Here is a 27,624-nt window from a genome sequence, read left to right on the forward strand (position 1 = left end):
GGGGGGGATGGTGGTGGGAGGGGTAGTGGGGGGGATGGTGGTGGGGGGGTAGTGGGGAGGTAGTGGGGATGGTGGTGGGGGGGGTAGTGGGGGGATGGTGGTGGGAGGGGGTAGTGGGGGATGGTGGTGGGGGGGTAGTGGGGGGGGGGGTAGTGGGGGATGGTGGGGGGGTGTAGGGGGCATGGTGGTGGGAGGGGGTAGTGGGGGGGGTAGTGGGGATGGTGGTGTGGAGGGGTAGTGGGGGGATGGTGGGGGTAGGGGTAGTGGGGGGGGGGGGGTTGTGGTGGGGAGGGGTAGTGGGGGGGGTAGTGGGGGATGGTGGTGGGAGGGGGTAGTGGGGGGATGGTGGTGGGAGGGGGTAGTGGGGGGGGGGTTAGTGGGGGATGGTGGTGGGGGGTGGGTAGTGGGGGGGATGGTGGTGGGGAGGGGGTAGTGGGGGGGGATGGTGGTGGGGAGGGGGTAGTGGGGAGGGGGTAGTGGGGGGGATGGTGGTGGGGAGGGGGGTAGTGGGGGGGGTAGTGGGGAGGGGGGTAGTGGGGGGGGGTAGTGGGGGATGGTGGTGGGGGATGGTGGTGGGACCGTGGGGTGTGGGGGAGGAGGATGGTGGTGGGAGGGAGTAGTGGGGGAGATGGTGGGGGAGGGGGTAGTGGGGGGGGGTAGTGGGGGATGGTGGTGGGAGGGGTAGTGGGGGGGATGGTGGTGGGAGGGGGTAGTGGGGGGGGGTAGTGGGGATGGTGGTGGGGGGGATGGTGGTGGGGAGGGGTAGTGGGGGGGGGTAGTGGGGGATGGTGGTGGGAGGGGTAGTGGGGGGGATGGTGGTGGGAGGGGGTAGTGGGGGGGGGTAGTGGGGGATGGTGGTGGGGGGGTAGTGGGGGGGATGGTGGTGGGGAGGGGGGTAGTGGGGGGGGGGGGTAGTGGGGAGGGGTAGTGGGGGGGATGGTGGTGGGGAGGGGGTAGTGGGGAGGGGGTAGTGGGGGGGGTAGTGGGGGATGGTGGTGGGGGATGGTGGTGGGACGGGTAGTGGGGGTGGGGAGGAGGATGGTGGTGGGAGGGAGTAGTGGGGGGGATGGTGGTGGGGAGGGTAGTGGGGGGGATGGTAGTGGGGGGGGTAGTGGGGGATGGTGGTGGGGGGGATGGTGGTGGGGAGGGGTAGTGGGGGGGGGATAGGGGGGATGGTGGTGGGGAGGGGTAGTGGGGGTGGGATGGAAGCTTCCGTTCAACTTGAGGCTGACGTCACGCCGAGCTTCGCGGTGACGTCACGCGTCCGTTATCCCCTCGCCTAATTGCAACAGATTTGACTCCACATTTTTTGGTTTTATATTTTTACAAAGTCCCGTCCGTTAAATGTATTGCACTGTTCGCCGAGCGGCGATGGAATTTAATTGACGACGCGTTTGCCATTTAAATGCATGCCTTTTCAACGCTTTTAGTCGTATTTTTTAGTCGCTCAGTGCGTCCTTCCCAGACATTTTTCTGACAACCCCTTTATACACATTCTAGATTTGAAGCTTTCGTGACTGCAATGATTCATACTCTTAGGTTTTTTTTCGGTAAAGTCACGTACGTAAAAAATAAAAGTAAAAATAATTATTATTTTATTTCTATTATTATTAGAAAAAAGCAAAAAAAAATCTAAAATAAATATATTTATATTATTATTTTAACAACATAAAAGTAAAAATTAAAATAATAATTAGTATTCTTTTATTTCTATTATTATTTTTACTTTTATTTTTTACCTACGTGACTTTACCGAAAAAACCTAAGAGTTACCAAAAGAACCAAGAATATAGTTGTTGTTTAAACTCCTAAGTCAACTTCCGGTGGCGAACGGAAACGGCGGTCGCCTCGGCAACCACCGTGCCGCGTGGTCGCCTAGGCAACCACCGGGCCACGTGGTAACGCGAGCGGCGCATTCTGCGGCCTAGCGGGCGACATCGCTGACTTTGGCCGCCCGCGTCCTCACGACGTCTTTTAAAACGTTACCCGTCTCGTAATTCAGTGGACGTCGCCCTCCTCCTCCCCTCGCCACCGCCACCATGTATCAAGTGAAGGAAGGGGAGTTCACGGCGACGATTTACACAATGGTGGGTGGCGAGTGAGGCCGCCGCCTCGCCTTGCTCACACACAACACAACACGTCCACTACGCCTACCTGTCAACTCACACAGTCTAACACCGTTACTCTTGTACAGGGGAGTTGAGTATAACGTTTTGTTGTCTAGTTGTTTGCGTATTTCTCTCTTGTGGTGGGGCATTGTAGGATGAGCTTTGAGATGTATAAAGGGCACGGGGTGATCGATACGGTCTGAGTTGGTCTGTCATAAGGGGTTGACAGGTACGACTACGTATGAAGAACAAGAATAGGTTTTACCCATTTATGGCAATAAAACAGCTGTTACGATGTTCAAACACCACGTAGATTAATGTTGCAAGCAATCGGTTGAGTCGTGGACGCTGGTTTAAATGTTGAACTCGCGCGTTAAACGGAGATGCCTCGCTAAATCCGCACTAAATCGCGATTTTAAGTTTTCGTGACTGCAGGTATCCATACTCTTTGGTTCTTTCGGTAAAGTCACGTAGATATAAAACAAAATAAATTAAATCACGACGTTTCGGGCGCAACACCCCCGTCTCAGCAGTTGTTTCGTGCTGTGGTTGTCCCACCTGATGACGGCCCGAAACGTCGCGATTGAATTTATTTTTCGATTTAAAGCTTTCGTGACTGCAGGGATTCATCTTCTTGGTTCTTTCGGTAAAGTCACGTAGAAGGGAAATAATACATTAATAAAAATAAAACATAATAAAATACAATTCTCACTAGTGAGAATGTTTTACTTTTATTATTTTATTATTTCCCAATTCTCAGTGAGAATTGTATTTTATTATGTTTGATTTTTATTATTTTATTATTTCCCTTCTACGTGACTTTACCGAAAGAACCAAGAAGATTAATTTATTTTGTTTTATATCTACGTGACTTTACCGAAAGAACCAAAGAGTATGAATCCTCTTTGCTTTCTCTTATTCGATGAGGCCGGTACATGCAGGAGTTGAACGTGGTCCTTCCGATGGCTTCACCGTTAACTTAGAATAGTGTCACGTTTGTTTTGTTTAACCGTGTGAGAACTCAAAGAGATCCAGACAAAGTGACCCCGGGAGAAGAAGTCTGCCAGTAATAGGCGATGATTGCCCAATTGAGCGATTTGCTTCGGGAGAGAATTTCGCGTAATTTCACTATTCCGCCTCGGTTGGAGGAGCGCAGACTACAGCGGTCGACTTTACAGCCCATCATTTGGGTCGCATGGTCAACCCTTATTATAATCATGGGCTGTATGGTAGAGGCACGAGGATTTGAGAACATACGCAAGTGAAGAGACATTGTTTAAGGGTTAAGAAAGTGTGCTGACCCCAGGACTTAGCCGATGGTCGAGACGAACGATGTTTCGTGTCGGCCAGGAGAGGGCAAAGCGCACGAGTGGTCGTCCTCTGCATAAATGGAGCGATGACATCAACTCGTTGTTATTGTTGTTGTTTTTGCATGAAGGTGCATGAACATGTATTGCGAACATCGTGAGAGCATCAGATATGTTGAGACCTTCATGCAGCTGTAGATTGACCGCAGCTAATGATGATGGATAGCATAATAAATAATACATTGGGGATATTTTCTGACGTTAACACAGCCTAAAAAAAGCGACGCAAATGGTTATTGGCTGTTTGAGGACGTTATAATTGTTCTTTAGAAAGGGTTGCAGTTCCTGAGTTTAGAGGTGGGAGAGATTGTTATTTATATGTACACACAGTTATAGAAAATGATTATTTTACGGTTGAATTTCCCTTCCTACATACTCGATTCTACCCCCCCCGGGTTTTGGCAGACTCGCATACCTGGCACAAAAAGACAAAGATGCCCCGTATAGCCTTAACAGACTCTAGGGGCAAGTGCTGTTTGCGAGCACATATAAAGGCTGCAACGGTACAGGAGGGAGTGGGTGGCCAGTACCACGCCCGACTGCCTTTGTCTCCCCAGTGGCGATGTTTACACACCATACCAAATACTCATTTGAGGCTGAGTCGACCTAGGGGAGGCCCGGGACCGGTTCAGATAATCGTCACTGGTGTTGGCCGTGAGCGGTAATCGAACCCGGGTCGCCGGGCTCATAGCGCAGCGCGCTAACCGCTGCACCACCGCTCCCCGCACGCACACAGATACACAAACATCAGATAAAATCCGCCTAGAGGAAGGGGTGGAAAGCTGATCGAGCACAAAAATTGTTATTTTAAACTTGGAAATCCCATGTATCTAATTTTAGCCTTTTCTTACTTAGGTCACTTGTCGCTCGTGTCCCGTAATTGTTTTTGCGCTATTATTGGATAAAGGTTACAAGTGCGTGTTATTGTGTGGCCCGCAAAGGTATTTGAAAATCGATTTGCGGCCCTAGTAAAGTAAAAGGTTTCTCATCTCTACCGTATAGCCCTTATAGACTGTGGAGGGCAAGTGTCACTCGCGAGTTCCTGGCGAACGTCGAGGCGATGTATATTTGGGGACCCCCTGTATCCCGGATGCTGGGCTGACATTGCTAATGAGTTATGCAATGTTGGGGATTCTTTATTATTGTTGTACATTGTATGTTGTTGAACTTCTTTCGCATATAGCTTGCTTTTATGGTGCAGAGAGTTGGAGGCATTGGATAAATAGGATTTTGTAGATAGCTACGGCAGGTGGTTCCGTGGATATTGCAACGAGGAGGGGGGCTGTAGATTCTAGATTTGAAGCTTTCGTGACTGCAAGGAATCATATTCTTAGGTTTTTTTCGGTAAAGTGACTTTACCGAAAAAACCTAAGAATAGGGGGCTGTAGACTTGAAAAGGAATCAGAAGGGTTGAAAGGCCAAGGTCCAATAAACTTTAATGTTATTTTACACACAATTTAATACATTCAGTTAAGATCAACACAATATCATTGCCTGTGTATGGCTCGCAAGATGTTGGTTTTTCAATATTGGGTCTGCATATTGTAAGAGACTCAGTAGTGTACAACAATTGTTGTGTTTTAATGCAATGTTAACATGTGTGATAGATCAAAGATGGTCGCTATGGAGAAGCGATCGAGATCCTCAACAATGAGCTGCAGAAACAGCCCAAGGTATGATGCAATGCGAGGTATTTAATATTTGAATATAAACCGCTCCATTATATGCAGGTGTACCTATTCCAACTCTTTTCAGGGCTCCCGCAGTACCATATCACACAGCTCAGTGGCCACATTTGCATGCTAACTCAAATCTCACTAGCTTTTAATCGAACAAAAAGTATTAAACATAGCCGTTGATCAACTTGTAATGTTTTCTGCCCACAGTTCACATACATGAGTTGTTCATTTCCATGACCAGTGTCTATACTGAATACCATTTCCAATAAGGTATTTTTTAAATTGACAAGTATTAAAAGCAAGCAGTTTTCAGAACTATTGTACTAGTACTTGCTTCAGTCTACAATATCACCATCAATATGGTATATCATAAAATTAAAGTACCGTAATGATTGTGTTACGATTGTATGTATCATTTTTCCTTGACCAATTTTTACGAATATTTGTATTCATTCCACCAAATGTTGCTTCAACTGCAATGTTCCCTTTTACCCCTCCTTCTGCACACTCCCAACACACACACAGTCCCGACCGGCACTCTCCTTGCTGGCATACTGCTCATTCCAGATGCAGGACTTTGCTGTTGCTGCTGAATGCTACGAGTCATTGGCGCAGCAGGCTGGGCTTGGCGACGAGGGCGCCGAATATCGGCTGCGTCATGCGCAGTCTCTGTACCGTGCCAGTGCCTATGCTGAGGCTCTCAAGGCCACACTCGCTATGGAGGGCCCTGCTTATCAAGCCAAGGTATCCGTGTGCACGTGCACACGTGTGTGCTTGGTTGATCACTTCCAGAACTTCGGTGGCAGCGCATCTCAGATCTTGTGTTGTCTGTGTGTTTGACATGTCCATCTCTACCGACCTTATACATTTGTAACGCTTTTCAATGCGGGTTGAAATAATTTATGCATTAGCTCTCTCTGTCCATCTATCTGTCCATAATGGGGGAACAATAACTTATAAAGATGATCCATCATGAACCAAACATTAGTTTTGTTTCTGATAGGGACGTACCCTATTGATAACCAGCCGAATATTTAAGACACAAAACCAGGACTAATAAGACCTGACTTGGCATCCCAGTGCAGCCGCTGAGGCACGCCTTCTCAGGCAGAGCCAATATCCGAGCTATGAAAGTAAGTTAAGGAGGGGGACTGCTAAATGTGCAGGGAGAAAGATGATCGAAAACAAGATTGGGCACAGGAATAACAAGGAACAGAGAGAGATAGAAGATTGTGAATGAAGAGGACGAGAGGGGGCATAGAAATATAGGAGAGAGGCGAGATAGGGTGAGGAAAGGCCATGGAGAGATTTATAGATGAGTGTAAGGTATTTGAAAAGACAGTGATAGTCAACGGGAAGCCAGTGAAGTTGACGGAGGAGAGGCGAAGTCTGAAAATTAAATGGTAGATTGAAAATAAACCGCGTGGAAGCATTTTTAATTTGTTGGAGGGGAGTGAGTGCATAGGCAGGGGGACCGAGAAGAAGAGAATTGCAGTAGTCCAGACGGGTAAAGATCAGAGTATAAACCCCGAGTATGGCAACAAGATAAAATGAGAGGGCAGATTTTCTTGATATTGAATAGATTAAAGAGATAGATACGAGTTGTCATGACGAAATTAAGTACTTTCAAGGAAAAACTCATGTTGTAAAGTGCTACGTAATCTGTGTGTTTGCGTGATTTTTCTCTCTTGTTATTATGTAAATAGTGTTGCAGCTGGAGTCAGTTCCAATGAGCATTGCAGCAATTGATTAAACTGAGCTGTGGAAGTTTCCTCATTCCCAGACTCCTGGTGTTTTATATTAATTTAAATATATTTTCCCTATGCCTGCTGACATTTAACTTTTTAATTGCTAATTTTGCTGTTGTCTCTTTATGTCTATAATCTCAGGTCCTGAAATTGCAAGCCGCGATTAAATATGGGGAAGATGACCTGACTGGCGCCAAGGTGATACACTTGCAAGTGTGAATGTGTATGGCCTCACTGTATTTTGTTACATGTTTAGAGTGTATTAATGTATCTTCTTGGTTCTTTCGGTAAAGTCACGTAGAAGGGAAATAATAAAATAATAAAAATAAAACATAATAAAATAATTCTCACGACGTTTCGGCCACAACGCAAGCAGCCGTCCTCAGGTGAAGACTCTATCTTCCCGACAGACCTGTTCTTCACCTGAGGACGGCTGCTTGCGTTGTGGCCGAAACGTCGTTAGAATTATTTGATTATGTTTTATTTTTATTATTTTTTTAATTTCCCTTCTACGTGACTACCGAAAGGACCAAGAAGATGAATCCCTGCAGTCACGAAAGCTATAAATCGAAATGTATTAATGTATTCAAAATGGGAAAACTCCAGTATCAGATGGAATAACTTGGGAGATCATAAAGAAAATAGAACCAGCTGTTGGATAGAAAAGATCAGACCTAGATAGGTATTGTATTGCACAGAAATGAAATACCTCAATAAAGAAATGATGCCTCAGTTATTCTTCATATATGAAGGGGTGACAAAAACTGAAAATTATGAGCCTCTCATCACACCTATATACATTGTTCACAAACATCATAGATAACCAAATACTAAATATTGACTTAAAGCTTTCGTGACTGCAGGAATTCATATTCTTTGGGTATTTCGGTAGTCACGTAGATAGGTTTAAAGAAAATAACAAAAAACTACGACGTTTCGATCGCAACACAAGCATTCGTCATCAGGAAGAATAAAAAGGGGGGACAGCTGCTAAGGCAGACTTTTAAAGGTTTAAAATGGGTGTAGCCAAATTATGTCGACATTTCTGGAAGACTTTGCTGTTTTTTACAGGATTTTTTATGTTGCGGATAGTCACTTTAAGATGTTTCTTGTTCATGTTTTTGTTTTGTTGCGGTTGCACCCGAGTCACGAGCCACATGGCTCATAGGGTTAAACCTAAGAAATGAAAAGCTGAAAACTGAAACGTAGCCAACTGTGCACATCGAATGTACGGTGGAAAGACAATGATCAGGGCATGCTAGAAAATTTAGCTTGCTTAATATTCTATGTAGCATTGCTCTGCACACAGCTCAATGTTTGTGAAAGAGAGGGACATTACGCTCCCTACATATACACCTTAGAAAAATTTTCACAAAATGGCCATTCTAAATCGTATAAACTTCCCATCCAGCGTATTTCATTGTTTGCTAATCTCAAGCTATATGCACATTGCACACATCATGTTGGGGAAAATATATGAAAAGCGTGTCCAGGGAGGAGACAGTGAATGGCGTTTTTGAGAACCCTTATTCACGTGGTTGTGTAATGTATCCCGCAGAGCCTGGTGGAACAGTGTGCTGCAGATGATCCAGACACAGAGAACAATCTGGGCTGCCTGTTATATAAGGAGGGCCACTTTGACGAAGCGTGCTTGCGTTTCACCACTGCCATGCAGCTTGCGCCCTACCGACCCGGTCAGGACCACACCTGGTGACACAGATATTAGTGGCAAGACTCGTTGATCAAGATACCATTACTATAATTCACATTCATTAAGTGAGACTTAATAACAGTGCCGGATTATCCTAGTAGCAAATGTAGCATATGCTACAGGCCCTACACTTTCAGGGGCCCCGCGCTAAATGCTTTCAAGCTATCAATTCCGGTTCAGTGATTCTGAACTTGCTCTATTACTATAGTACTATACCGCCTTCAACTTTTATGAACGACTGGGTGTTTAAGGTTAGCGATTTGTCGTATTATCTTGTTGTATAGAAAAGGAAAAAAATACAATTACTTTACTATGCAAGTAAAAAAATGTGTGTTTTAATATTTATGTGTTTTTTATTTAGGGCCCCTTTATAACACATGCTACAGGCCCCGTACTAGCTTAATCCAGCACTGCTTAATAGTTGTAGAAAAATGTATATGTTTCCACGGTCATTATAAACCAGGCACGGACCAGGCTAAGCCATTGTCTTTAATGCTTCAGCTCCTCTGTGCATCTGGAGATAAATTTTTGTAAAAAACGTTACATTTTTTACAAGGCTTACTTAGGTTAACTCACGCTGTCCAAAGCTAAAATGTGTTTTTATTTTCTTCTATATATTTACATTAAATGACGGCCCTGAAGTTATCCTATACGAGAGACACCACTGACTACATGCATATCTAATGCATTGACTCAGTGATGTCAAAGCTGTGTACGAGAGCTGCCTGGGTAAAAGTGACTTTAAAAAAAACTTTCCTTTGGAAAGTGCAGCCCACAATGAAAGCAGGTCATGTGACATGGTTACAAGTCAATTGGCCCAATAAAGTTGCCATAGGTATCTGGGCTGAGGACATATTCCCAACATGCACACTGGGCTAGCTCAGACTTAAAACTTTCGTGACTGCAGGAATTCATATTCTTGGTTCTTTCGGTAAAGTCACGTAGGTAGAAAACTTTAATATAGATTTTGTTTTTTCCTCTCCTCCCCCCCTCAACTCGCTTTTAAGGGATTACATCTTGAATCATTGCCTCACTTGATGCAGCTGATCTGGCTGTGACTGTCCCACCTGATGACGGAGACTTGTGTTGCCTCCGAAACGTCGTGATCTTTATTTTATTTTATTATTTTTATTAATTTTGATGTTTTACCTACGTGACTTTACCGAAAACACCTAAGAATATGATTCCTTGCAGTCACGAAAGCTTCAAGTCTAGAATTTTTTCCATCTACGTGACTTTACCGAAAGAACCAAAACTATGGGCTGGCTCAGTTTAAAATGCTGGTGCGGATGCTGCATGAGTATGAGTGTGTCAAGGGTTGCAACTGAATGTGGTGCACTATTGAATCCCCACCTGTGATTTAACCAAGCACTAGAATTGCATGAAAGATTTTGTGATTAGAGACTGTAAATCCATTGGAAACGTCTCAAGCCCATGTCAAATCAATGAACTATGTCATTTACATTAACAGGTGGAACCAAGATTAACGCTCAGTGGGATAATTGTACTTTGTTTTACATTATTTATGTCTCTTTGTATATCAGTAAATTTGTGGTAAATTTAAGATTTCAGGTATTTCCCCTCAGATGATGTTTTCAAATTAGTTTTTATAAATGTTTTTGTAATTTGTATAGTGTTTATTACAAAACAGGCATATACTGTGTGTGTATTGTAAAGGAAAAAGCGTAAAAATTACATTTGAGAAATACAATGTAAAATTGTCGTGTATCTCACATACAATGATTAATTACTGTATAGTTCCTCATTAATTCTGCCTTTAACCAATACCAACACATGCACTGCCTGAATGTGAGTGAAATAACACAAATGAGCACTTCTAGATTTTGTAATGAGGGTAAGATTTTATGGCAAAATGAAGACTTGTTTCTTACAAGTCTTTCTAAATAAAAAAAGCTATTTAGTTAATTTGCATCTTTAAGTAATTGGGTCCATAATCCGCTTAATTATCCAAATATAACTTTGTTAAAAAGGCAACAAACAATGTTTCAAACACACGCGGAAAAATGTAATTTTAAGATGTGTTTCGACATTTAAGTTATTTACCAGCTGTATTGAAGATATGATCATTTACCTTTAGAAAATAATTGTGCAATGGTAGAGATGTACAACAAAAAACATGTAAACGTTTGAGTCACATGCCATAGTGATGCACATCAACAAAGCTGAAAACCAGATTTTCCCTCTACAGTCATTGGCAAAATTTTTTTAAGGATCAGTAGTCTTTACAGTTAGCACACAGACACACATTATTATGCCAACTTTATGGGAACTAAAATAACTGGTTATATGGAAATTCCCATGTAATAAATTACCATTGAAATGAAACGATGGAAGAAGTTTGGAAGACATATCATCTATAGCGACGCCGAAGAGGTGGGAGTAACGAATGCAGATGACTGGCACGGTTAAATTACAATTACTCTAACTTTTACAGTTTATGTCCCTGTTAATGTAATTCTTAAGAATCTACATATTATTTTGGCATTTTATTATGCAAAAACCCGATTACTTTTAGTGCTTCGAGGGAGCATTGTGAGAAGAGTATCAACATTCCAGCTGTCGCTTATTTTACATTAGAGCAACGAGTTCTCTGCTAGTACTTGTAGAAAAAATTGCCATGCATACAACAATTGATTCACATGTAATTAAGTGCCGTTGTTTCAAACCATATTAGCAACTTTTAACTTTAAATGTGGTACGACGATTGATCAATTGTTTTTGTGGGATTAAATTGAATTCAGGACTAAATAGTTGCTTGCTTGGAATGGAAGCATTTTCCAATTGCTGGCCACACGTGTTGATTTGTGCTGGCAGTACTCTGCTCTAATACCGCAATGGATGAGTGTATGTCTAACTGCTGCTTCATTTTCTAGATCTATCCTACAACCTGGCGCTCTGCTACTACAGCATGAAGCAGTACGCCCCTGCCCTCAAGCATATTGCTGATATTATTGAGAAGGGCATTCGCACGCATCCTGGTAGGCAAGGCACTATGCGTGTGCCTGTGTGTATATGTGAGGAGCGATAGTGTAGTGGTTAGCATGCTGTGCTACGAACCCAGTGACCCGAATTTGATTCCCACTCACGGTCAACACCGGTGAAGCTTATTTGAACCAGTCATGTGCCTCTCCTGGGTAGACTCGGCCTCAAATGAGTACCTGGTGCGGTATGTAAACATCGCCACTCGATGGACAGAGGGAACTGGGTGTAGTGTTGGCCACTCACCCCCTCATGTGCCGTACTGGCCTTCATAGGTGCTCATTAACAGCACTTGGCCCAACAGTCTGTTTAAGGCTATACAGGGAAATTTTTGTGTGTATGTGTGCATTCTTGGCATTCTTATTTCAATTTACAGTCAAATGCATTAATTTATGTTTATGAAGGGTTGTTTCGTTTTTCTGGAAACAAACTGCAAAATTAAGTTTCCCATCTCTGAATTATTACACAAATTCCTATAAATTTAATATATTATAATTATTTATATAATGTTAATTTACATAAATAAAAAAGTTGTCTTCACACAGCTTACCAGTACTATAGAGGAATTGAAATCAAACTATCTTATGTGTGCCAATGAGTACAATGTAATCATTAATAACGCAACAGAATAATTTTTTATTGAGATATACCTCTAAATAAGGCCAGATGCTTAAAAGATATGCATAGAGAATACATCTTACAACTTTGCCTCATTAAAAAATGTACATCAATTGATACCAGCCAGACAATTTAATTTTTCTAAGCTAACCACTTTTCTGCATTCATTTTTAAACTGAGCCAGAATTATCTTACCTATAAGTGTTAAATCAGGTATGTGGCTCCCAAGACAAAAACGTGGATTATATCCACAATAATTCATCTGGTGATTTGATGAGGTTCCATGAGTGGCATCGCAATTCAAATTTAAGAATATATTTTTTGTTACATTTTATTGTATCATTCGAATTGAACTTGTTTTGTCTTGTTTGTACAACTTGTGTCCACTACATTTGCCTAAATAGAACATTCACAATATCATTTGCATGCATTTTATTAAAATCATCACTTATCACATGCATGATTTAATATGTGGGGAGTGTAATATCAATGAATGTGTTCTTGTCTAGTGGATTAATTTGCTGGCAATTGATTTTCTACTCGTTCATTTTATTCCAGAGCTGAGTGTGGGAATGACTACAGAGGGCATCGAAGTGCGCAGTGTGGGCAACACGCAGGTTCTGCATGAGACAGCCCTGGTTGAGGCGTTCAACCTCAAGGCAGCCATCGAATATCAACTGAAAAACTGTGAGCACAGCAATAATAGTAAAAATGTGGTATATTTATCCAGGCAAACCTCTCCAAATCTGATGGTTCCTTTGCAGGAGAGCCCTGCATTTATTTTGTTCACCATTGCAATTTCGAAATTGGATTTTTACTTGTGCTATTTTAGCTCAAGAAATATCGTGGTGACTTCAGTAACGTCTCGCTTCCGTGCATACAGGAAGGCTACATTTACACAGAAAGCAAGCTATTGTGTAAACAGTTTAGTGTGTAAATTTCTTCTTGTTACCTGTTAATATGCAGTTGTACATTCACAGAAATGGATGCATGATAAATGACGCAGTTTCTCCACTCTCCATCTTAGCCTTGTTCAACAATACATTGGCATTGGTATTTTATCAATATCTGATACTATTTTTGTTTTACTAATTGCAGTTTTACCAGGAAATCCTCACCAAGGCTTAAAACTCAGGGTCCTACATTGGGATATTTGGCCTATTTCATGAATGTTTACCATATGGGAGGAAAATACATGCCAAAATATCTTATTTATTTGAAACTTGCAAATGGCAGTGAGGCAGTTAGTGCCATCCATTTAACTTTATCGTTTCCCCGCTGCCCAGGTCAGGTGATAACCTCTAAAACAAATCGAACTTGCATTCTGAAAGGAAGATATTATTTCAGATAATTTTGTGTATTATTGATCTTTGAACTAATTTTGGTTCTCACGTTGTAAACATGACAAACATCTTTCATCTTCTTGGTTCTTTCGGTAAAGTCACGTAGAATGGAAATAATAAAATAATAAAAATAAAACATAATCAAATAATTCTCACGACGTTTCGGCCACAACGCAAGCAGCCGTCCTCAGGTGGAGAACAGGTCTGTCGAGAAGACAGACCGAAAGAACCAAGAAGATGAATCCCTGCAGTTACGAAAGCTTTAAATCGAAACATCTTTCATTTTATTAGTAATATGATGATGAATGTATAATCAAAGCATGCCACGAACATGACGTGTATGTAAAGTTTGTCTCTGCATTGTGAATCTACCCAACATATAAATATGGTAATTATTATTGATATAGGTTACCCTACATAATTATATTATTAAGTACAGAATATGTTTTGTGCAAATACAAAGTATAAGGGTTACTTTCACACTGACATGCAGGTACATTATTCATTGAATATACTGTAATCGAAATGTAAATGCATTACACGACATTAAGTACTTTGATTTGAAGCTTTCGTGACTGCAGGAATCCATACTCTTTGGTTCTTTCGTAAAAGTCACGTAGGTAGAAAAAAATAATAGATCACGACGTTTCGATCGCAACACAAGTGACCGTCATCAGGTGTGAAACAAACACAGCAGGAGGACTGCTGACGTAGGAGAAAGAGCTGCTGCAACAAGAGTTTATATAGGATTTTGGTGGGCCCAACCCAAGGGTAAGTGGGCGAAGCTAGAGATGAAATTTGTACGTAAATGTAAATGTGAGAGATTAGCATGCCAATGTGAGACGGTCCCAGCCAATGAGAAGATTAGCATGTCAATGTCAGAGCCGGGCAACAGGAACCAAAAAACCCTAAGAGCAAGAGGTACACATGATGAGAGGGAGACACAGAGAGAGAGAGAGAGACACACACAGAGAGTCAGAAATAACAGCTGACATAGGCAGCCTAACCTGCCAGCCTACCTGCCTGCCTATGTCAGCTGTTATTTCTGACTCTCTGTGTATCTCTCTCTGTGTCTCCCTATCATGTGTACCTCTTGCTCTTAGGGTTTTTTGCTTTCTGTTGCCCGGCTCTCTGACATTGACATGCCAATCTTCTCATTGGCACGCCTCCGGTGGCTGGGCCGTCTCACATTGACATGCTAATCTCTCACGTTTACATTTATGTACAAATTCCTTCTCTAGCTCCGCCCACTTACCCTTGGGTTGGGCCTACCAAAAGCCTATATAACATCTTGTTTCAGCAGCTCTTTCCCCTACATCAGCAGTTCTCCTGCTGTGTTTGTTTCACACCTGATGATGATCGCTTGTGTTGCGATCGAAACGTCGTGATCTACTATATTTTTTCTACCTACGTGACTTTACTGAAAGAACCAAAGAGTATTAAGTACTTTGCATATATAGTATTCATATTGTCAAATGATTTCTTGTTCAAATGAGCATTGAAGCAGTGCAGCACCCATCTGTTTACAGCCGCAAGCCAATGGTGGAAATGCCTATGGTGGGGGCGAGGCTATAAAGCCAGACAACCACAAAGCGGGACTCATTTTCTTCCTCAAACCTGTTTGCTACTCGTCTGAAATATTATGATTTATACCAGTGGTTTTTAACCTTTACTGCAGCCCTGCACCCCTTTGGTTCTCAATTGTAAAACATGTTCATAAATACATAGGGTTATAAAAAAAACATCGCATGTCTCACAGCAGCAGAAAGGGCATCTCGCAGCTCCAGGGGGTGCGTGCACCCGAGGTTAAGAATCATTGATTTATACGCTGCGGTAACTTAAATGTTTTTCACCAAGGTCGTCTGCGGGTCATTCTTGTGAATCAGCTTAAGGCTCACTATTTCTTACCCGTGTAAACAAATACAATCAATCAATTCTTGACCCCAGAGGGCCCCTAACCAGGATTTGAACTTGCAATTTAATGATTGCGATATGCTCACCCTACTGCTGAATCATATGGCCAGATATATATAGTGTACATACACATACATTATATGACTTACAAATGACTGTATACTTTTGAGTGAATTTTTTTTTATTGGTGTCTCACCACAGTTGAGGCTGCGCAGGAAGCACTGACAGACATGCCCCCACGATCAGAAGAGGTATGGTGCTGCATAGAAACATAGATATTAAAGTGCACCACTGGCAACATACTAACTTGTCTGGATGGAGTTGCATAATTACGTAAAATTGCCCATCAATTCGTCCAACCTGATATACATGACCTGTCATGCTTCTAGCCTGCTCGGTATGAGTTGGTGATGTCATACCCTTGAAATGTGTGAGGTTCCCCACACCTCTGATGATCACGGTTGGCTATGTATGGTGTGAAAGAAGTTCAACATACGTACAAGATGGGAATGCTAATGGGGGTTTTTGGGTGATCTAAAATTTGACAATGGCAGGGAAATCCATTCTAGATTTGAAGTTTTCGTGACTGCAAGGATCCATGTCAATAAATTGTCGAGTAAGCGCCCACCATGTAAGAACAAAAATCTCTGCCAAACCTCACCATCAATCTGTTATGTTAATCCTATCGTAAGTGTATGTACATTTTATTTTAAATAAAACAATTGATGATTTTATATTTAGATTGTATTTACTGAATTTACTCTTAAGTCCTTTTAAACTGTTATTTTTTATGTGCTCAGCTTTTCCTTGTGTCTCAGTGGAACCTATACTTGAATGGTTATGAATTTCATTCCACATGAAAAATATACAAGTTTGATAAGCTTACCAAGATCTGTAGATTACAATCAATATACTTCATACATCCACATAATACAAGTTTTAATCCCCAAAAATATGCTTCTACACTAATAGCTTCTACCAGTTGTTTCCTCACAGGTCACAGCTCAATAACATTGCAGGCAGCCAGATACAGCATCACTTAGCAGCATCCATATCTGGCCATAATGCCACTGACACAAAATTCTATGCCAGATTTTTATACCAAGCGGTGAATGGAAAATGTTTCATCATATCAAGAAAGTTGTTTTTGTTTCAAAAGTGAAGCGGCTCACTGTGAGACAGAGCTTAATGGACAGTGGGTGATAACATTCAAGGTCAAATAAAAATGTGACATTGCTAACCCTTTTATTTGCACGCAGGAGTTGGATCCGGTGACTCTGCATAACCAGGCACTCATGAACATGGATACCCGGCCCAGTGAGGGCTTTGAAAAATTGCAGTTCTTGCTGCAGCAGGAGACCTTCCCTCCGGAGACATTTGGCAACCTTCTGTTGCTGTACTGTAAGCATGAGGTATGATTTTATAGTCAGGCTGTGAGACTTGCCTTTTGCAGGTGGTCTCTGTTGTTTTAACCAGCATGTTATGAATGGATTGAGCCCATTTGTCTTTAAGAACACTAACTTCCTCTATGACTTGTCCTAGTAACATCAAGTTTTGCTTTGCTTTTCATTATCTCATGGTCTTTGAGCAAGTAGTGGTGGAGCCAACTTAAGCACACATGTGGGCATGTCAATATCAGTGCACCTTTCACATACTTCACATACATTGTCAATAAATTAATATAACAAAAACTCACATCCATCAAGAACACTGCCTTAAAAGCAGTGGTCCTTCTCAATAGCACATACATCAGATGTTTAAGATGGATTCATATAGTTTGGATGATAATTAATCACATTACTGCTTTGAGAAATTATTTTAAAAAACGTTCAACTGCCCCAAACTCTGCCCTGTTCTATATCTTACACAGATTTACTAAACGCATTATTGCCTGCTCATTGGGATTACGTTATTGAAAGTAAAATTCCGCTCACTTGCTCTCACCCTTGCTATGTACTTGTCTCCCTGTGTGTCTGCAGTATTACGACCTTGCTGCAGATGTTCTGGCAGAAAACGCTCATCTCACATACAAAATGCTTACACCGGTAATGCATAGCACATGCAGTACTGCACCACCTTGGCAAGATGACATGGTCCGCAGTTGTCTTCACGCAATGTTGTTGCTCTACCCTACCTGGATGAGATGTACATGGGTGGAATTGTGGAGTTAAAATCCTGTTTTCTTTAGTTTGAGTTAGGCTGTTATGAGGTTGGCCGGAATCTGCTATTTAATTTTTAGGTCTATTCATTTGCTGTAGTGTAATTGGTTAGCACACTGGGCTGGCAATCCATACCATCTCTCAGCGTGGCGGTTGAAACAATGGGCAAGTTTGTTAAATCCTGCTGCCTCCATCTACCCAGCAGTATACATCGGTTTACTACAGTTGACTGGCAGTTGCAGCGTGAAATAATGATCAATTATATTGAACAATGCTACGATACCTACTTACACGTCTGTCTGTCTTGTGGTGGATTTGCAGTACCTATATCAATTCTTGGACGCCATGATAACATGTCAGACTGCACCTGAGGAGGTAACGTAGAGTTATTTTTTTATACACATGTAATTTTGATTAAATGTTTATTTGTAACATCATCATTGAAGTGGTCACATAAATACATTGCTATTTACATGTATTTATGTGACCACTTTTTGTATATATTAAAATAAAATCAATGCAAGTATATTTAATGTCATTACTATGTATAAAGTTTGTTTAATGTTGACTGCATGTTTTTATAATACGATTATCATGGTTTCATTTTCATTGTTCAATATGGTAAATGGCTTCCCGCCAACTTTACTTATTTACACTTGATCAAACAGCACTTTTTTCCGTTCATCCTGCCAGTATTATTTTTTACTGTAAAGCTGTGATATTCTTAACATTGTTAAAGAGCTATTATCTATGTGGCTCTATCCAGGCATTCCACAAGTTTGACGAAATGGCATCCAAGTTGACAGAACAGCTCCGCAAGCTCACCAAGCAGGTGTCGTGTCAACAGCAAGCCCTACACTGCTGCCCCTGCATGCACCGATCCCACAGTCATAAAAGGAAAACATATGTTGCATATGTCTAATATTAGATCAATACAATGCTTTCAAATGACAAACACCGTCACGGATGAATTTCGAAGCTAGTGCCTTGTCATTACACGGGACTTGCATGATTTATGGTGTGGGGATGTGAACAAGACTGGATGAGTTGAGCCTGCTTCAATTTGCAGCCACAACCAAATAGTAATTTATAATTCGGGGTAGTGCGTGAGTGACACACCACCAGATAACACACAGCACAAATTCACTGACGCCTAATATCTAAACACACCCCGGCACCTACACCCACATACTCAGTCAAGGTATGCATTCACAGCCCTTTCAGCTAAGAAGGAAGCTACTTGAAGCCCTTGTCAATGCCCTCCAATAGGGTTGCAATATATTGTCTTGCTCGCATGTATGTATGTATGCACGTATATTGAATTTATCTCCACCATATGTAGCCAACCATGCTCATCGGAGGTGCGGGGGAAGGACAACAGACTAAACACAAAAATCTGTTTTTAAGAAATTAGTTTTTAGTCTAGATTTAAAAGGGCATAGCTCCGGTGGTTTCCTGATATCGGAAGGAAGTGCGTTCCAGACAGCCGTAGAAGCGCATCTGAAAGTGAACATATGTTCGTCCACGCATTTTCCGTTGGAGTCAAGCGGTGCATGTATCCTTACTGTGCATGCCTCTCACCATTACCACAATCTATCCCATGCTGAATGTAACCTTCAAATTGGCACAATTTTGCTTGACTTTTATCATTATGGTTTGTGGAAAAAACAACTTAATCGGCATTCTTCCCGACATGACAACTTGATTTTATTGGCTCTGTCAGGTGGTTGTGAAAGCCTACATATAAAAGCTCTCTCTAAAAGTGTGTTTGCATGTATGTCTCTTACAATAAACCTATGTTACATTTGGCCAATAAGGACCTGCACCTTGTAACAAACATGAAAAATTCATTTCAGCCATGTTCAGTATCTCCCCTAATGTATGTACAGGGCCTTGAATATTACACACATTGTGTTATCTTGAGTGCTTATGAGGCAGAACCCCATCTTAAATTTAGAGCAGTTCCTTTGAGCTGAAATTGTTGTATCAATTTTTTTAAAGATGGGTATGCAATGAACTATTAATGATCGAATCCAGTTACCTTGCCAAAAAAAGGTCGGTAGATAATTTTTGTTGCATGGATATCTAAAGGAAGGCTTCTCAAAGATGGAACTGAGTGTCCCGTGGGGTACCCGCCCCTGTGTATCTCAGCAGGTCCAGGATGCCCGGGCAAACCGTGATGACGACGGCGTGAAAAAAGCCGTCAACGACTATGACGAAGTGCTGGAGAGGTGAGGGCAGCTCAAGGGTCAGCCCAGTCTCATTACTACAAGTGGTCATGCAATTTTCATATCAGGGCTCTACGACACATTTGACCACTTGTGAGTTGTGACGTAGCCAACACGGTGGCGTGTAGCATAGTAATGACAAGGCTCGATTATTGCAACTCACTACTCTACGGGACGTCTGGCAAAAAAAATGACCAAGCTGCAGCGTGTACAAATTCTTTTGGCACGTGTCGTGACAGGTACTGCAAGATCCGACCATGTCCGTCCAGTGCACGCTGAGCTGCATTGGCTTCCGGTTGCCGAACTAATGCATTATAAGGCCGCACTCGTTACGCACAAAGTGCTTGCCGCAAGTGAACCACAATACCTTGTTGATCTTGTCACGGAGCATAAACCATCACGTGAACTCCAGTCATCTTTGCGGCTGCTTTTGGCTAGCCATTGGACAAAGACGGTCGACGCATTGTGCGCTTTCAAATGCGCTTCTGCGGCCGTCTGGAATGCTCTTCCGATATTAGGAAGGCACTGGAGCTATGCACTTGTAAATCTAGATTGAAAACTCGTTTGTTTCTAACTGCTTTTGTGTTTAGTTGTCCTTCCCATGCATAGAGTTTTCTATACAAGTCAAGTGTTGCTGAAATATGCTCTTGGTGTCTACTATTGTGACTATTAATTAATTAAACCCAGAACCACAGGATTATGTCCATTGTTTTATCCTCAAATCACTACTCACTGATTATTGACAAGTTTGTATATGGGGGAGAAAAAAACCACCAAAGCACTGAGAAAAAAATAAAATCACATTAAACAAGAACAATTCAATGTTCACAAATAAAAATATTGCTGCCCTATCTTAGTCTGGTATTCAGTAAAACCTAAATATTTGTTTTTGATTTCTGTTGCCCAGTTGGTTTGATAACATTTGAGAATGCTGTGGTCGAATGCCGCGCAGGTTCGTGCCGGTACTGATGGCGCAGGCCCGCATCTATTGGGAGCGTGAGAGCTATGCGGCGGTGGAGCGGCTTTTCCGCAAATCGGTGGAATTCTGCAGCGAGCACGATGTGTGGAAGCTGAACGTGGCACATGTGCTCTTCATGCAGGAGGGCAAGTACAAGGAGGCCACCGGATTCTATGAGCCCATTGTCAAGAAAAACTACGGAAATGTACGCTGTAGTCTCTCTTATGCACCGTGGCACATGAGTTCTGTTTGGCCCACTGTTGGTTACTTAAAAAAAAATTCCTTTTCCAAGCACAATAGTGATTAGTGGTATTTTGTTTTGTGACTCGCGTAACGAACTACCCGCGCATGTAAATGTACTGCATTTTTGTGAGTCCGTTGCTGGATGATGGACTCCCCATGCTGTGTGAGTTATGGGGCGGGATGTTTGTGCTTGGTCGTGCCTGTTGGTGCCAGTTGATGAAGGTGGCGAGCATAGATGTACCATACAACGATGCATTTTGCTGCACTGACCTCTGTTGCCTATATCATGGCCCCGCAAGCCCTATAGCAACGTTTGTGTACGTGGTGGTCATCCAATCAGGCACTATCCAGGACCATCCTGCTTAGCTCCCGAGACCTGACAAGATCACGCACATTTTTGGTGATTTCGTTAAAGGCATTTCAGATATTTTCTATGCATTTTCTTTGTCAGATTATACCTTTAACAAGTTAATGTTTATATATTTCTGTGATAATGTAATACTGCCTGAAAAATTCTAATACAAAAATTTAAGGAAACACAAACACAGTGCCCATGAAAAAGAAGTAACATAATTCTAAATTAGGAATCAATTTCAAAATTGTATTCATCTTAAAAGTAAACATAATATAGGTAAACTGCAGGTTATCAGTGATGAGCCTCTAGTACACCTCAGCATAGTCAATACAGAGGGGTTCTTCTAAATATTGGTAGTGCAAATGTGGAATATAAGTTTGCAGTTATATGTAGTCATTCTATTATGTGTATCCTATACAGCCTGCAGTATGTGCAATATATGTTGTGTGTGGCCTGTGCCATGTTTAGTGTGTGGTTGGCATGCTGTGAAATAATTTGCATGATATCTGTTGTTCCGTTCTTACTTGTAAAATGCAATCACATGTTTCTGCAGATTCTAGGCGTCAGTGCCATTGTACTGGCAAATCTCTGCGTTTCCTACATCATGACATCTCAGAACGAGGAGGTAAACAAGTCTAAAATAAAATTATTGCAAAATCAAATGCTTTATTTTCAAGAAAAAGGGACAGCGGTTAATTTTATTGGCATCCATTTTGCCCAAGCCCATAATTAGCAGTTTCACATTGGCATTTCTTAGAACCAAATGTGAATACAGCCGAAGAGTATATTACTACACATTTACATCCACAGTTGTGGACTTTTTAATATCCGTTGTTAGTGTGTAACTATTTTGGATTTGAATCTCCGTAGCTTTGCTGTCGTATTTGACCAGCAGACACCCTTTAATAGATATATGATTATAGCGAAGAAGACCACCGGGAAAATCAACTACAATTACAGATGCACAGACAAATAATCTCATTTTTAGCCTAGTTAGACATTTGCAACAAGGGCTGTTGCAACAAGTATGTTGTATCCAGCATATATATTGCACTAGCGGCAAGTACCCAGCGTTGCCCGGGCGAAAAAGGCACACACACACATGGACTTACACACACACATCGACATACACACACATCGACTCACACACATCGACTCACACACGCACATGGACTTCCACAGACACACATGGACTTACACACACACATCAACTCACACACACATGGACTTACACACACACACACGTGGACTTACACACACACATGGACTTACACACACATCGACTTGCACACACATACATGGACTCACACACACACATGGACTTACACACATCACTCACGCACATGGACTTACACACATCGACGCACGCACAAACACATGGACTTACACACACATCAAGTGACACACATATCGACTCACGCACACACACATCGACTTATACACACACACACACATCGACGCAGATATGCACATCGACTCACATGCACACATGGACTTAGACACATACATTATTTTAATATTTACTAACTTAATTTTTAAAGATTAGTTGTCTACATGCACACATTATTTGAATATTTTCGAACTGAATTTTTAAATATTAGTTTTCTATCGACGTGAGTTTAGCAAAAGAAGCAAGAAAATAGTACTTAACAGTGCCGTGGTGAGGCCTAGTCCCGTGCAGAGCCCCCGGCCTGGCCTAGATTGCCCAGCCGGCCGAGGTGGCACCTTGGCAGGCTGGGGCTGGGCTGCTACCCTCCCCCACCCACGATCTCCCCGCCCGCTCTGCAGTAATATCTATGGCCTATAGTAGTAGCATCTACCGACTCTATATTAGTAACTGCACGCATTGGGGTGGAGGGAGGAGAACAGGACATCACACTGTGAAGAATGAACCTCAGCGTTGTGTATATTTTTATAGTATTTTTAACGTGAAAGAGAATTCCCCCCTCCACGGATCGCGCGTGTGCATTGCTAGGGGCAACCCCAGGTAAGCTTTGTCGCGCATGCGCGAATGCGTGCTTTGGCACTCGCAGAGCGGCGTAAGGAAATAAAAAGAAATAGCGCTACATTGCTAATTTAACTACTTTAAAGTTGGCGGATGGGAAAATGGAATAGCGTTGGCTCACCACGGGGCTTATGGTGTGGTACCTGGCTGCTGTTTTTTTTTAACGTAAAGCCCACGGTTTGCGAGCCAAATCCTTGCGTCCACACACAGAGACACACAGACAGATTTCGATTTAAAGCTTTCGTGACTGCAGGGATTCATTGAATTGTTTTATTATGTTTTATTTTTATTATTTTATTACTTCCCTTCTACGTGACTTTACCGAAAGAACCAAGAACACAGACAGATGGACGGACAGACAGACAAAGAATGCCTTTTATATATAAGAAGATTGGAGTTCATTTGGATAGTTCCAAGCACAGCCGCTTGTATTTACCAGCACTGACGTTGAAGTGCTCTAATTAACGAGTACACCTCTCATGTTGAGCTGTGTGAACATAGTTAAGTGGGTGCACTTATATACATATATTTTTTTAAATACCCCAATGTATTTGATACGCATTTATTTAAAATAAATACATGTCGATATGTATTTCCTTGAGTGGGATATGCTGTTTAAGGAGGTATTATTCTTTTTAATGCTCACTTCCAAACTTCCAAAGCCCTTATTACACTAATGAAGAGCACTTAACTGAACAACAAAGATAACTGTAGTAACAAAGGCCTCTGATGCCTTCCTTGCAAATGCAATGCTAGACTTGCTTGCACTCATACATTTCTTAAAGCTGTTTTATATTTACACCATTGGTACCTCATTTGTCAGTAAAAAATATGATAATTGTTTTTTTACCCTTTTATCTGGCAACAAAACTGACACCTTTTTTACGAGGAGTCATGTTTGCATAGACCACAATACCTGCAGTCATAATGCAAAAAAAAACATAACTATGATAATGTATGCACTGTCCTTGAAGTTGATTGGTCCACACCCGAGACAGCTTTCCTTAGAGCCTAGTCTCACATGGGTTGGTCCAGATGACGCCAAAAGGCGCACAAAAAGGCGCACAACTCAAAGACAATGCACATTATCAGAGTTATGTTGCCAGATAAAAGGGTAAAAAACCAATTATCCTGTTTTATATTTCTTAAGGCAGAGGAGCTCATGAGGAAGATAGAGAAGGAGGAGGAACAACTTGCATATGATGACCCTGACAAGAAGACCTATCATCTTTGCATCGTCAACCTCGTCATAGGGTGTGTACACAAGACGTCCTCAACTAACAATTGACAGTGTGGCATCACAATACAGTTTCTACAAACAAGAGTAACATGCAATAAGTATCAACCCTTCTAATATAATTGAATGCCACTTTAGGTCAGTACAAATCTCTGACTCTATTAAACTTCCTTGATCTGTTTAATTCTCATGTAAATCTTATGTTTGAGTGTCTCGGTTTGTGAATGTCTACGCTGATGGCAACACAGCTTTGCCAAAGTCTGTTAACACTTGAACCAAACCTGTGTGTGCACACGTTTTCCCCCATAGAACTCTGTATTGTGCAAAAGGAAATTACGAATTTGGAATTTCCAGAGTGCTCAAAAGCCTGGAGCCATACCAGAAAAAGGTATGAACCCGAAATCTGAGTGAGAAAATCATCACTGGTTAGCCCTTGGCTGTTATGGAAATACTGTGAGTGACAACCATTTACCAAGATCAAGTTGAAGCACTGGTTTGTCTCGTCGTGTTTGTGTTCACGATTGGGTTTTTACAGGTACGGTATCTTATTACCACTGTGAAATGTATATAGGACACACATGTTACGTTGAGAGTAATCATTACGTTTGTGAAAAAAAACATTACAACCCGCCTTGCTGCCTGTTATTGTGCGTGCGTCTTAAAGCTGGGCACGGACACGTGGTTCTACGTGAAGCGCTGCTTCCTGTCCATGCTGGAGAACATGGCCAAGCACATGCTCTTGCTACGCGACGGTGTTCTGCAGGACTGCGTCGCTGCCCTGCAGCAGTGCGAGTGTATGTCTCCGCTGTTCTGTACCTCACTTGCCTCTTTGTGGTTATGGCCTGTAGACTGTGAAAATCACGAGTTCAGTAAACATTAATTACATGAGCAAAAAGATATAACAGGTGACCAGCTTGTTCAGTCTTTTATTCAAAATGCTAACGTTGTACGCACCAATGTACTTCTTGTTAGCCCATTTTTCTTTGTAAGCCATCAATTCAAGTTGTCAAATGAGTGATTTACTTGGGCTAAAGGTGACTGTAAGGAAGTCATTCCATCGAGTGGTGTTTTAGTGAAAGTTACAGATCATGCTTGGTGGCTGACATGCATTTTACCAATGTTTCTTTTTATGACCTAATAATAATACTTGAACTTTATATAGTGTCATTCAAGCCTCACAGCTTTCCCCAACCGGACGCAATGCACGTGTGTGTGTGTGTGTGCAGTGTATGGCCGCAACATCCCAGCCATGGTGGAGCAGCCCCTGGCGGAAGAGCGAGCGCATGGCGGGAGGAACACCGTGACCTACGAAGCGCGGCTGCTACATGCATTGATGCTGCGCGTTACGGGCTGGAGGCAGTGATACGTACACTCGGCGCACACAGGCGCCTTGCGCAGCAGAGGTGCTCCCACATACAAAACAATCTATCTGTGTTGTATTCGGCACGTCAGCCGATATGCGCACGCAACAATACGCTCACGCTCACTCACAGTAGCCTAAGGCACCATGATTACAAAGCCGAGTCCATGCTGAAATCGTGCCTCGATGGCAACGTAATGTACCTTGCCTTTATTACATCTGTACGAATACATACTCATGCCCACTCCATATATCAGACAGTTGTGTAATCAAGTACATATGCGTACGCTTACTTCATTTTCATAAAAAAAACAAATTTCACTCGAGACACTTGACAATGTTTACTGCACTCATACACACGACTCCCAATGCTTGTTATACTTTTATTGCCTCTTAATCATGTACATGTACAGCCCTTTGTGTCAATCCACCGCCGGGTTTTGGCGGTTGATTTTTTGCGTATGGTTGAACTTCTTTCGCCACCGTATGTTGGGCCTCGGCAAGGTAAGGTAAATTACCCTTTTTACCGGGTAAAAGGGTGAAGGGTAAAGGTGTGTTGACATGCCAAGGGGTAAGGTAAAGGGTACAGGGTAAAGGTAGCTCGGAAGAATTACCCGGTAGGGTAAAGGTAGCGCGAAGTATTACCCGGTAAATACGGTGCCTTGGTTACTACTAAAAGCTCCGTGGCGCAAGTCTGTGGCCTCCATTTAACAAGTAATATTTTTAAAAACTAAAAAAAAACACGCTTTTATTAAATGTACTAGTAATGGCAGAACTCCACGACTCCAGGAAGTGGCCCCGAAGCTTGCCATGAAGTAAGGGACCGTGGGGAATTTACAGCCTGCGTCAATTTAGCGTGGACAATTAGACCCAAGCCGAAACATAACATATACAAAATAATGTTAAAAAATATATCTTTTTTGATAGAATATAGTCTTGTCATCAGTATGACATAAGTATACCAAGTTTGGAGTCGATACCACATTGGGAAGTGGGTTAAAATTGAGTTACAAGATTTGAGGATACGACGACGATGACAACGACGACATCAACAACGACAACAAGCGTGTAAAATTGGAATAATCGAGAGTATTCTATATGGATAAAGCGCTCTACCTAGCATTTACCGTTATAAACCTTGTTCAGGTGTAGTACCCTAGTAATTACCCTGTAATTGGGTAATTTTTATGGGGTAAGGGTAAAGGTAGGCTCGTTGCTTTTTAACTTTTACCTTACCTTGCTGAGGCCTACCGTATGTAGCCATCAATACTCACTGACCACCAAGCTGGTCAGTGAGTATTGATCAAGGCAGGGAGCATAGAAGTACAGTACACATAGATTTTGTTGCACTGGCTTCTGCCCACAATATAGCGTCATGGATTTTAGCACGTTTTATTAAAGATTGTCCATCCAAGCACTATCATCCAGGCTCAAGTCGGTTTAGCTTCTAAGATTTGAGGAGACCCAGTGCATTTCAGGTGATTTGTTCAAAAGCTTTTGATATTTGTATAAAATGTTTAAAATAAACTCTTATTTTCCAAATGATCCTTGTGGTGCTTGTTTTATATGTGTTTGTGTCAGAATAAATTAG

The 27,624-nt window shown here is 42.0% G+C and overlaps 1 protein-coding gene across 2 annotated transcripts; it reads left to right on the forward strand.

The window, feature by feature from the left end:
- The first annotated feature begins 1,745 nt into the window (after positions 1-1,745).
- On the forward strand, positions 1,746-27,576 carry LOC133348550 (intraflagellar transport protein 70A-like). Of its 2 annotated transcripts, none has more exons than XM_061561424.1 (19): positions 1,746-2,087; positions 5,083-5,148; positions 5,680-5,898; positions 7,044-7,100; positions 8,461-8,596; positions 11,508-11,612; positions 12,790-12,918; positions 15,690-15,739; positions 16,748-16,900; positions 17,468-17,533; positions 17,969-18,022; positions 18,414-18,479; positions 19,799-19,878; positions 20,828-21,038; positions 21,985-22,056; positions 24,587-24,690; positions 24,983-25,061; positions 25,338-25,467; positions 25,900-27,576. In XM_061561424.1, the coding sequence occupies exons 1-19, from the start codon at positions 2,040-2,042 to the stop codon at positions 26,034-26,036; spliced, it is 1,962 nt and encodes a 653-aa protein (XP_061417408.1). In that variant the 5' UTR covers positions 1,746-2,039; the 3' UTR covers positions 26,037-27,576. The 2 variants fall into 2 exon arrangements, with proteins under 2 accessions (XP_061417408.1, XP_061417409.1); XM_061561425.1 differs by having other exon boundaries at positions 1,747-2,087; positions 19,802-19,878.
- Positions 27,577-27,624: the final 48 nt, after the last annotated feature.

This window comes from Lethenteron reissneri, chromosome 27, assembly GCF_015708825.2.
Source record: "Lethenteron reissneri isolate LAM-NWPU_2019-01 chromosome 27, ASM1570882v1, whole genome shotgun sequence".
Taxonomy (NCBI): Eukaryota; Metazoa; Chordata; class Hyperoartia; order Petromyzontiformes; family Petromyzontidae; genus Lethenteron; species Lethenteron reissneri.

Coding starts and splice junctions, on each gene's coding strand:
- LOC133348550 (XM_061561424.1), top strand. CDS start 2,040: ATGTATCAAGTGAAGGAAGGGGAGTTCACGGCGACGATTTACACAATG. Junction 16,901..17,467: donor TGCTGTACTGTAAGCATGAG/GTATGATTTTAT, acceptor GTGTGTCTGCAG/TATTACGACCTTGCTGCAGA. Junction 22,057..24,586: donor TGACATCTCAGAACGAGGAG/GTAAACAAGTCT, acceptor ATATTTCTTAAG/GCAGAGGAGCTCATGAGGAA.